This window comes from Hirundo rustica, chromosome 13 (assembly GCF_015227805.2).
Source record: "Hirundo rustica isolate bHirRus1 chromosome 13, bHirRus1.pri.v3, whole genome shotgun sequence".
Taxonomy (NCBI): Eukaryota; Metazoa; Chordata; class Aves; order Passeriformes; family Hirundinidae; genus Hirundo; species Hirundo rustica.
The window spans coordinates 5,119,052-5,131,708 of NC_053462.1; the positions used below are offsets into that span (position 1 = coordinate 5,119,052).

General features: G+C 39.9%; 1 protein-coding gene across 1 annotated transcript in view; it reads left to right on the forward strand.

The window, feature by feature from the left end:
- Positions 1-12,657, forward strand: part of TRPM1 (transient receptor potential cation channel subfamily M member 1) — a 121,366-nt gene that overhangs the window by 47,419 nt on the left and 61,290 nt on the right. Inside the window, exon 5 of the mRNA XM_040077202.2 lies at positions 1,155-1,179. Coding sequence (XP_039933136.1) covers positions 1,174-1,179 — 6 coding nt within the window. The 5' untranslated portion in view covers positions 1,155-1,173. The remainder of the gene's footprint in view (positions 1-1,154; positions 1,180-12,657) is intronic.

The window sequence follows — 12,657 nt, forward strand, 5'->3', positions numbered from 1 at the left end:
CTTCCATACTGTGCCAAATACTTGTTTGTTGTCCAACAGTATCCTGTGGCAAGAGGTTACTGTGCTTTTCCTCCCGCTGTGCTGATTTAGACCACGTGGATACACAGATCTGATCCAGGCCACACAAACCATTGAATCAGCTCAACCGATGAAGCAGCAAACTCCAACATGAGACAGGAGCCTTCATAATAACATTTGTTTAAAAGGCTCCCTAATGTGAGACTACACTCTTGAAACCACAAGCTCTTTTGGAAAATCTATTAAACTTGTGCTTCTCGATCAAGAGCTGTTGAAAGTGCCAGCGTGGTGTGTGTCTCTGTTTCCCAATCTAGTGGAAATGGCCCATGAAGCCTTATATAAACACAGTGGGGACAAGAGCATCCGCTTACTTGCCTGATTTTTCAGCTGGGGTTTGTAGTCAGCAGCTTCTGCTGCGCTGATTGCTTTCATCTGGCTCTTGAATGCAAATGTCCCTTTGGTATTGATGACTTGTAAAAATCCATAGTGGTCCTTAAAATGCACCAAGAACAGTTACAGGGAGCTCAGATGTCTTAGAATCACAGGTTCAAAGGGACTAAGTTAATTGAGTTCACTCCTTATTGGCATTCTACACTGTGTTTTGAAGAATAGATTTGTTTTCTAAATTTCTGCTTTCTGAAGGGTATGTCCCTATTTTTGTTCTTTGCTGACCAGAATAACAAATTTGGTGCATCTCTGTGGATCAGTCTCCTCCACATTGTTTTGTTTTAGCTTTTCTGCAGAGTTTTTGTGCCTCCTCTAACCAGCTGCAAGCAGGCACCTCTGCCAACTTTACTGAGGCACAAAGAGATGAACCTAAAAAGATACAATAAAGAGAAAAGTATGGCTCTCTAAAAAAATCCTCTAAGTTTGTGGTTCTGACTTAACCTCACATTACAAATCGGCTGTCCCTGTGTATTTTTCTGAACTGGATCTCTGTTTTCTCAGTGCTCTCATCCATTGTCTTTTTCTAGACCAGACTGTGTAACAAATTCCTGGCTGATGTCTTGTAGGCCAGCTAGATATTTCCTAGTTAATAATTACTTTGTTGCTTTTTTAAACCACCTTGTCTCATCCTCATTTCTTGTTTGCCCTCTCCTAACTACCTCCTTTTGTTCTCACTCTGCGTATTTCAGGCTGAATAGTACAGGATTCATGAAGGTAAGACACACCACACCTTATCTACCCTCATTCCCTAATTATTTAGAATCTAACTGGTGATCTTACGGGTTGTTTGCTTTTAAAACCTTTTCACTCTCATCCCAGGGCCTGGTGTAGGCACACTTGCCATCAGCAGTTATCCTTTAGGGCTCCACCAGGCCTCTAACCCATGGTCTGCTGAGGACCATCTGCTCTTTTCATGTGCCTTTCTACTGATACCAAAACAATTTCCAGCTGACTGCCTTGTGCTTTGCACAAATAAAAACCTTTCGGGCTGCTGCTTCTAAAGTAGATTTACCTTCAATCACCATTTATTAAATCTCTGTCCATTAAAAACCATAGCTTGCAGAAGCTGTGTGCATTAAGCCTGATTATAGAGTCAGTAGAGAAGAGGGAGGGGGCCAGCAGTTGCTATCAGTGGATTGCCTTTTTTTTCTGCTTGGCTGGCTGCTGGTAACACTTGTGACAGGGTCCATATCAGGACAGGAGCCTCATCATTTGGCTTTGATTCTGTTCAATGCATTTGTCTAACTTTTTATTTAAGCTGTAACTTATTGATTGTTGACCTCAGGAAAAACCTGCTCACACTAGGTGACTGAAATCAGAGTTTTCTTTGATACTGGGGTTCTAGTTCCATTATGGAGGGGATTAAGAAAGGAAAGTTCACAGGTTCCTTACGGAGGATGAGTGGCTCCTTCAAACGCACTTCATTTAAAGGCTCAGCATCTGGATCACAGAGGGTAAGTCTGCAATTACCCAAATAGTACAGCCAGAGGTTAACAGCTGGAGGCACTGTTTGGCCCTCTTGCTTTTAACAGCTGGTACTGTTATAAATGAGAAGTATTCCCTTTGTGCTTGTTTAAGTCTCAGACGGATCAGTTGTGTTCATTACACTGGTTCTAGCAATTAATCTTATTCCTGTTCCAGGAGTTCTTTCATGAGTTCCTGTCTTAAGGATCTTTGGGTTAAGTGTCACTGTACTGGGTTAGCCTGTAATTATTCCCGTCCATACTCAAAATCACCTTTTGATGACTGTTGGTACTCAGTGTTCATCACCAGTTTAGATGCAGTAAATGTGAAGACTGGTAGGATTTATACAAGATTTTGATGTGATTCACTGAGCTATAGATGACAGATTCTGTGAGAAACACAATCTGTGGTTAGAGTGTTTGCTGTGTAGGTTACGAATGAAGAGGCAAGGCAGGAGAAAGAAGACATGGGTAACTGTTTTATAATGGATGAGCTCACTGTTGTTATCATAAGTTTGCATGTAGTAAATGAATAGTAGGAATTAATTTCTTAACTCTTTTGAAGCTATTAAGAGAATTTATGTACCTATTTTGTCCATAGATTGATAGATTCTTTTTACAACAAATGTAGACTAACTTTAGCTCAGGATTACTTAGATTACAGCTCAACTGACCTGCTTCAAACTGATTCTCCACAAATAATGAGAAATAGTTTTTGTCTCCTCTTGGAACCCCTGCAACCCTCTTAATTCCAGTTTCTGCTGATTGTCATCACAGTGTTAGAGTCAGATTCTAACTAAAGGGGTGAAAGGAAGTTTGAAGGAATATAAACTGAGAGAAGAATGCCACACAGGCAGCTAAGTCTGTATTAAAATGTTTCCTTCTCTAAGAGGATTGTTCTATACTATGTGCAATATTGGTTGTAGTCATATGTGATTGCAAGAGAGAATCCATCTGTGTTTGGGGGACTTCTTCAGCAGAGACTGATGGTCATGGGCCATCACCAGGGGAATTCCAAGCACCATCTCAGTATAAAGCCATTTACAGATTTACAGTGATTGTTTTTGTGTCCTGACTGTGGACCCTGGCCCTTCTCTCTAGAGATTGTCAGGCTGCATGTAATACCTGTATTACAGGCCCAATTACAGACAATGAGTGCTAGATGGAAAAAAAAAATGCTTCAGCTGTAATTTCCTTGGCACCAGGGCCAAACCTAAACATTTGGAATCACACCAGAAGGTGTTTGCAGTGAGTTCATTTTTTCTTCCCCTGTGTGGGAAGATGGATGTGAGGCCAAGTGGCAAAATGGAATGTCAGCTAATGCTTGGCAAGTGTTACTTTGGGTGACTTTGCCCATGACCTGCACAGTTGTGTCCTGGGTGCCTCCTGACATACCAGGCTGTCCTTCAAGAATTCTGAATTTCATGAATCACTGTGTATTGCTTGCTTTATCCCCCAGATGACTTCTAGCTTCATAGGCTGCAAGTACTAACTTTATTTATTGAGTAATAGAAAGAAGTAATGATAAAGGAAGTTGAAAAGTATTTCCCCTTTAAAATGTCCTCAAGCCTGCTTTGATACTGCAAAGCATACAGCATTTTACTTCTTGGATGGAATAAAGTCAAAGTAAAATACCCAGGCAAACTATGGGAAAGACTAGTCAAATGAAGGTAGAAGGAACATAGTTCGGGTTTGGTTTTTCTTGACTACTTATTGTGAGAAAATGTTGTCTTTCAAAAGCTGAAAATTTCTTTTGTGGCTTGCTTATTCTAGTCTTCCTAATTCTTTTGGTGTTTATTTCCTTTATTGTTCATTTCAGAAAGAGAAACTTTACCTTTTGTGAAAAAAGTTAGAGTTGAGTAAAAAGCTAGATTTTTATGCTTATTTAATAGTCCGTGAGTGTTACTTCTGCCAGAAATGATTTAGGTTGGCTCTCTGATGTCAGTAGCACACTGTCATCATCCAGGCAGGTGAAGTGCTCATCTCTGGGACTCAGCACATCTCAAGGCAGGAAACTGGGCATTATTGTGCTTGAGAGTGTTGAATATTAATTTTTGCTAATGATACAGCTAAAAATGGGAATTGAAACTGGTCTTGAATGTGTGTGCCTTGTAGTGCTTTGGGGTACGTCTGGAAAACCTATGCAGGAAATGGTTAAAGCCATGTGATGTAGCCAAGCATTGAGGTTTATAATGAAAATTTCACCTGCTACTCTAATCTTTTCCCCTTTTGCCAATCTCACTCTTGCTTTTTGCTGAGGAATGTGCAACAGTGTGTGGTCCTGGCCCATGATTTTAACTTGAAGTTTTTACTGGAGTGGTGCTGTATACCAAGACTACTAAAAATGTATCCTGCTTAGCTTTTTACTCTGCCTAGCTTTCCTGTGTAGTACCGTAATTTTGACAACAGTGCTGTAGAGAAAGATAAAATTTTATTTCCTGAGCAGTTTTACAAAACCAGCTGTTGCTACTTGCTGTGCAATTATAGGTGTAATTCTCTACCTCAGCAGAGAATGCACTAAATGAAATGTAAAATCTGTAATGTTTAAGAAAGGAGTGTCCTTGTGTGTCTGTGTTTTGGTTTTGTGTCTTGTAAACATCTCCGTTTATTAACAAAAAAAGCAGCTTATCTGGATGCCCATCACTGCTCTGTCTTTCCCACTAATGGGAATTACTTCAAATTACTTTTCAAGTACTGAACAATGCTTTCATCTCTGCTTGCTATCTCCATTGAGTTGATCTAAATATCTTTAAGATGGACCTACTATGACTCATTTTCTGGTCTATGAAGAGGAAACCATTTTATTGAAACAGCTTTACTCTGCATTTATTTCTCTTTGCCTATAATTCTTCTATGCTTGTAAATTCTCTGTGATTATCTGTATAAGGGTATATTCAGTACAAGCCTTCCAGATGCTCAGATTTAAGCTTTTATAGAGCCACTAATGTATTTTATCACTGTCTCCTTCCTGGCTATCAGATGTGGTACAAGAAATTACAGTAACGCCTAACAAAAAATTTACAGAATATTTTATCTAAGCACAGTAGAAAACTTTAAAAATCTCAATAGCCCTGCTATAGAAAGTATAATGGATCTTTGTAATATCTTTAAGGTAGTGCAGTATTACCCAGTGATATACTGGAAAAACTTCCATGGATTACAAAGGAGAAAATATTATTAGACCTTCAGACTAAGGCAAATAACTAGTCCTATATTTTGTAAGTGACCAGACAAACCTGTAATGAATACATTCACTTAGATCAGAGAGAATGAAGCTTCTTGGCAGAAAACCAATTTTGTCTCCTCTTTAAGTCACTGCTTTGATCTGTCTTACTATTTGTTAATGAAGCTTGAAAATTGGTGCGAAATCCCTTGAAGTGAGTTGCAGTTGTTAATATGAAATTGTATGTTTTGTGTGCTCTTATCATACTATCATACTTAGCATATCTATCATACTTCAGATAGGAAAAAAAGACTAACAGGATGAATTCAGTTTCTGCTTCTAAAATATTAGTCAAGCAGCTGTGATTCCTTCAAATTGCATACCTTTTGATAGTTTAGGTTTACAATGGTCATAGGTATACTTGGACGTTTTCTGCAACTAGTTAATATTGCAGTTATGGTTAAACAGGTCCTTTGGTAACAGTGAAGTAATTTTCATACTTGTTCCCTTTGAGTTTCAAATTTTTCCCCCCAAATTTCTGCTGTGGTTAAGATGTGCCAATATTTTAGTCAATGGCTCAAGAGATAAAAGTGGTGTATTTTTTTACATTTTGGGCAGTCGCTCGAATGATGGAAATGAGAAAATAACTGGGACATAATAAAATTAATTTCTGAGTACATCAGAATAGGTTTTATGTCTTCCTCAATGTTCAAAAAATAACTGGGCAATAATTAAACTTTTATCACAGGCAGACTTTCAGGGGGAATAGAAGCAGACTTATATCTGAAGAACAGGCCAAGGAGGTTATCAGTTGCCCCTTTTCAAATGAACAAAGACTCTATTTAGCAAGCTCCCAAAGCGAGATACAGCAACACAGCCTGTGCTCTTCTCTGTAATGACTGAAGGAAAATGTCAGATTGGAATAATTTCTATCAGAGTAGCTGTTTTCTTAAGAGAAACTGAAATATGTTGTAGTAGGGTGTACAACTTTGTCCCGTTTTGACAAATCCTTTCTCCTGAGAGCATTCTGCAGGCTCTGTCACTTCCCTGCCCTGCTGGATCAACACTGAGGCGCTTTAGTGTTGATTGGATGTCGCAATGTCCTTCAACAGCCTGGATAAGAGCATTGTGAAAAACACCTATAATATAGAATGTGTTAGACAGCACCAGCTGATCTGAATAGGAATTGGAAATAAATCCTTTAACACCCTAAGCAGGATGCACAATTGGCCAAGTGAGTTACAAGGCTTTAGTTTTGCTGTGACACACCCTCCAAAGGAGGAGTATAGAGTATAGGAGAGGATTTGTCCAATTTGAGATGTAGGACCAAAAGGTTCTCCTTGGCACGTCCGTGACCTTTTTCTTGACATCCTGTTTCTTCCCAAGACAGACACTGCAAGGTGTAGCTTTTAGGAATCTCTCTGTTGTCAGGAATTGTTCCTAAGGACTCGCGTCTCTGTTCCGCAGCAATGACTCATGCAGCATAGTCAGGCACGTGGCATTGCAGTAAGCCCTGTCCCTACAAGTCAGTGCATTGCAGACGTCCAACTGAAGCAGCTGGTGTGTGCATTCAGTGAGTAATATCTGATCTGTAGCATGGAGGAAAAGTTACCACAAAGGCATGGAAGCTTGCTGCTCAAGACAGGAGAGGAGCATGGAATCAGTGACAAGACCTCTTGTCTGTATCGCTGTTAAAGCCTCATGTACCTCTACCCCAGGGGCTGCCTACCCACAACTGCGATGTCATGGTGGCTTTCAGCAAGGTGAATGTCATGAGTTTTGTGGGAGCTTTTTTAGTTGAAGCCCAAATGTTTGGCAAATTCTTAAAACTGATGGTAGCTGTTACTTACGAGGAGCATCTCATAGAACATCTGTATGTCTGGCCAATGCTGCATTACCCCCCAAGTCTGCAGCCAGTGCAGCCTGTCCCCCAGCTGGGCACGTACGTGACATGACTCCTGACTGAGTGTCAGAGTCACCTTGTGAGGTATGGGATCATGGTTTTGCTTTTCAGCATTTTGCTGCTATTCTTTCATTACATTCACTTCTGGCAACTGTGGGCCTTGCGTGCATTTGTGGCTTTTGCAACTGTTTTGCTGCTGGTGTTCCAACATGAATTCCACCTAGTCTCACACAAATAACATCTGCCATAGCTGCTTGGTCCATGCTGCCCCTCTTGCTAGTTCTTGCTTACAGCATCTATTCAATGGCAGACTCAAATAAGCCTAATGCAGCTCTGAATAGAGAAAAATCAGAGCAGAAAGCTTTGAGCCGTTTTCACTTTGAGTGTAGTTTTGTTGAAGGAATCTGTCAAGGGTGGATACTTAACTACAAACTGAAACAAATGCTCGTGAATACTGAAAAATCTCAGTCTGACTTTCAGACACAGAGAACAACAAATGCATGTTAGAGTGTTTCTGAGGTGGATCATTTTACAGTAGCAGGTGATGCAGAATGTGATTATGAGAGGCCTAGAAAACACAAGTATGGATAAACAAAAGATAAAACAATTTTTCTGGAAAGTGATATTAGTTCATGTCTCATGTAGCAGTAGTAGGTTAGTTGATCTTGCAATGAAGGCTGTGGATTGGAGTACTTACTGCTTTCTAGTCCTAAATTTGAAAAATCAGCCACTGCCTTAGAGAGTAAAACCTTTCTGGTGCTTTTTCATTTCAGACTCTGTATTGCTAAAATTACTTCTACAAGTGATTGAGATTCTTTTAATCTAAAGAATTAAAAATGAGATGAATAACATAGGCAGCAGAGTAAAGCAAGACTCAGAAAGCATTGAAAAAGAAACATTTCATGGTCAGCATAGTGGATTGTATCAGGGGAAAAGGACTCATATCTGCTGCATATAGCCAACAACAATATATAATGTGTATTTTAAACACTACTTAAGGTTAAGTCCACACAACAGTTCTAAGAAATTAGCTTTGAATGTTGTGTAACTTTGCCAGAAAGCCTGGAAATCACTGCTCCTTTAGAATGATTAGAATACATGAACTGGGGGCCTGTCAATACTCCTGGACCCTCCATGTTAGGTAATTCTGACCACCGAAAGCTTTAGCTGCAAACACACTCCCTCATTCAAGCTCTACCTGTTTCTCTACATATTGCTCCAGAAAGCAGCTTGAACACAGCTTCCTTATTTCATGTACAGGAATTAAATACGTTTGCAGCCCAGTTTTCATGTTCCTTTCAACTCATGTTTAATTTAGCATTTCTGCAACCATAACACAGGTTGACAGAGAAATGTTTTACTAGTATATTTTCATTCTAAATTACTCAAATCTGCTCTAAATGAAGTAGTATTCCAGCAAAACAGCAAAATGCATTTGATGTTTTGTGTGTCTGTGCACAGAAAACAAAAGCACTTGCCTGTTTCAACACTCTGAAGAGCGGTAGAGTCATAGTAACGTATAAACTAGTGAAAATTTAATATTAGTAGAATATTTTACCTTCTCAACATGACAATTATTTGAAAATCAAAGCTATTTGACCAAGTTAAATACCAACCCCCCCTCCAATATCTTCAGGCCATGAAATTTTCATAGCTTCTGTTTTCTTTTAGAGGAAAAAAAAAATCAAGGTGACAGCAAGATGACTTGCTCTAGCTCTTGATTCAGGCAGAGTTCGCTAATTAGACCCATAAGATTAACAGGGCTTTGTGGGGACCAGTTCACTTTATTTTCTAACAAAAGAATTTTTAAATGCTTGGTCAGGTGCCTGAATTCACACACCTGTTCCTGGTGTCTCCAAGGCATCCTCCAAGGGCTTGTATCTCAAAGGGACTAACAGAGACCCCCTCAGTAGCCAGAGAGGATGAAAAATTGCACTAACAGCTTAAATTCAAGTAGTTTCAAGTAAATTCAAGTGCCCTTGTGCCTTCCTCCTAATATGCTGTTATACCAAATAAGGGCAACAACGCTCTCCCTCAGTGCTTGAAAAACATTACTTCAGAACATCTGTAATTCAAATGAAAAAAACATTTAGAAATCCCACTGAGCAACGCAGGTGAATGTCAGAAAGATCAGAGATTGCATTAGCGGGTTTATTTATTCCAACTACTAAAGCTTTAGCAACAGCAAAGCGTTTATACCATAGGATTTATTATGGGAGAGGGAAGTAATGATTAAAATTAACTAGGCCACGGACTGGAGTGGGACACTAATGACAAACGCTCTGGGCCAGCCATTTCCAACAAGCCAGTTATTCCCCTTCCGCTATTTCCTGAATGAAATGCACAAATGCACCAGTAATCCCGAGCTCCTGGAACACAGCCACCCCCAGCTCTGCTTCTCAGGAGGGCTGTCAGGAGCTGTGTGCATCTCCCGAGGCCCAAAAGGATCAGGATCCATACCCCCTCATGGCTAATCTCCACTGCCAGCCTCAGCTGCTCACAGCCCCCAGGCACTGAGCAGGTACCGAGAGGAGAACAGCAGAGATCAGGCAGCCTGGGCCATGGGGTCATCATTGTGGTTATGTGGAGGAACCAAAACCAAAGAATGCTTTCAGACGAGATGGGTGTGGTACTGAGCCTGGCTGCCCCTGGGTCCTGCAGGGATCCTCTTTCTCCCAGCTTTTTGGCTTACCAGAAGATCTACATGCAGCACTATTTACCAGCAGAACCGCCATTAAAACAGAACAAAAATGTGTCAAGACCCTTCTGAGAAGGTGGAGGCATTTCTCTGGTAAACTAACTCCTCTGAAGACAGAAGGTTGATACAACAGTTCGGGACTCTCTGAGGACGAAAGGCACCGCTGAACAGCCAGACTTACTCGTGTTTGGTGAAGGCACGTCAGGTCATCTCGTGTCAGTGTTTCAGTGCTCAGAGCTAGTGGTTTAGGAAAACATGCTAATTTTTCACCTTTCAACTGCTCTGTTTAAACCGAAGCTTGACAAATAATTTAAAAAAAAAAGTCTGATCTGCTTCTGGGAATGAGAAGAATCAGGATTTTGTAAGCATGGATCAACAGAATTGTGAAATCAGAACTAAATACAAAGGCGTGTACAAAATTCAACAACAAAATCAAGATTCTCAACTTGGCATACTAAGTGTCAAGCTAAAAAAATCACAAATGATAAAAAACTATTTTCCAAAACTAATGAGCTCAAGCTGACTTACCCCCTTCTGTACAACTTGCAGCTAAGCTGTAGAACATCTTGGTGAAGACTATTGTTCTGACTAAAAGGCAGCAATATAATTTCACCTAAATTCCCCCCTATAATACCTCTGGTCCACACAGTCCCTACCTGAGATATCTCTGTCTAGGAGCAAACTCTGAGGGAGAGGAACTACACCTCTCCCTGTTCTGCAGCACTCCCTCAACAGTGCTATTCTAGCTCTGGGGAACACACCTGGCTGCTGAATTTAATAGACATTAAATGGAAAAAACTTGTCAGCTCATGAGCAGTACACCTGATTCCCACCTGGATTTGCAGTCTTCAGTTTTATGAGCAAATCCATGTCTATAATTGAAAGTATTTAGGAGACTCACTTTAATAAAACATAGGTAAATTATTAAGTGATTAAGATGTAATTTCACAACAGCAAACCCTAGGCTCTGAGTACTGATCCAGCTAATCACATGCTGAATAAATCTTTTAAAAGCTTTGGAATTTACCCTTTACTCTTCAGTTCCAAAGTGAAAAAGATTTTACATTTGCAAAAATACAACACAAAAATCACCTCCAGCAATGTAAAACTGGACAAAGATATTTATTACTTATTGTGAGCATCAAGCCTAAAACCAAATGTGTTCCTCTTCACCTGTCAATCTCTGTAAGATACACTAAGAAATAAACCAACATAGAAGTTAATGATTGTATTGTATTAGGATGAATGTGCTAATGATTGTATTAGGAACAGTCTTGGGTATAATAGAGAACGAACCCTTGAATAACTCATTGCTCCTTTTTTTGTGAAAGAAAATTTTTAATATATGATCTGCAACAGCAAATTGGGGAGGCCACCGGAAATAAAAAATGGAAAACATTAAAATTCCTATTCTTTTAAAAAAATTATAAACAGTACATTTAGTAAAGCTTAGTAACCACTGCTCACTTTCCACTGGTAGGGGCTTAAGCAGCTATTAATCACATGGAAGTAGATATTAAGGAATATTAATCCATACCAGCTGTTGCATCTTTTACTGTGCTATTATTAGAGATTAATCTTTATAGAACAAGGCTGCCTTTTCATGTCATCTCCAAGAGGACATCATACAAGCTGATTCTGTTTTACAGCACATTTTCACAAAGAGTTGAAGCAAGCAGGTGCTAATGATGACATGGTGAAATTTTATTCAAGTTCATCCTCAAAATCTAAGCCGTTTATACTAAGAGGAGACACTGTCACTGTAATCATTTGATTAGTTAATTTTTATTGTGACTGCAAATAAATTGCTATTACAGCTCCCTATTTACATCAAAAGAACCGGGATATTCTCCTAGTGATATCGAATCTTCTCTTATGGAAAGTTCAAGGCCATGCAATTTTCTGTCTTCAGTACCTGGGAATTAATCCAGTTTAAAACTTCTAACATGATCTAGCTGCTGGAGCCTTAATGAGGAACATCTAGGATTTTAAGAGATTTTCAACAAAACAGAATCAACACTGTGAGCATAGAATTCTCTAATGAAGCATAAATCCCTGTCAGGTGACCCAAGATGCTGGAAGAGCAACTGCTTAATTATTGGATACACTTCATAGGTGACTGCATCTGCACACTCCAGAGAAATTCTTATTGGATCACACGTTGATGGAATGCTATTAAAATCACAAAAAGGATCACACTCCTCCAAAAAGTAAAACTGCTGGCAGAAAAGGCCTGTGTTATCCATTAAAGATTATGAGATTAGCAGGAAAAATAAGCTTTTAATCAGTTTCTTGAGTTTTGGATAAGATTCTACCAGCTGCACTAAGGAAATCAGTTGTCATAGTGACAGAAAAAAAAATCAACATTCTCTATACCTGCAGTCTGCTCACTTTCTTAAATGCAAGACTCTGCTCTAATTATGCAACAATTAATCATCAGGGTATCTGTTTTTTCCTCATTTGACCTTAGATTGATGTTCCAGACTGAACGTGTGGTGGTTTTCCAGCACAGCCTAAATGAGGTGAGGAAGCAGCTCTTTAGTCTGGGGTGGGCTGAGTCACTGCCCTTCTCTCAGGATCTGCTCAGCAACCACTGCCCTGTCACCCTCCCCAGATTTGCTCAAGTCCTGCAGAGACTTCCTTTTCTCACTGCCCATGTTCTGCCTGGGCAAGCTGATCTGCTCCAGCTGCTGCCTCCAGCCCGAGCAATCTGGCATGCACAGCTGCCTTTCACAGCCCCTGCTACCTGTCTTTAATCCTCTCCACCCTCGGCTTCATCTGCTGATGAACCAGCTGTTGGTTATGTAACATTGGTTTCCAGGCCTTTTCCACTCCTCACAAATAACTGCATTCAAATTTTGCCATTTCCTCTCAGCTTCATGACACTTTCCAAGACCAGCTGCCTTCCTGATTCCACCCTGTTAATGCCTATCTACAGGACTTCTCTCATCCCCAAACTGGATTA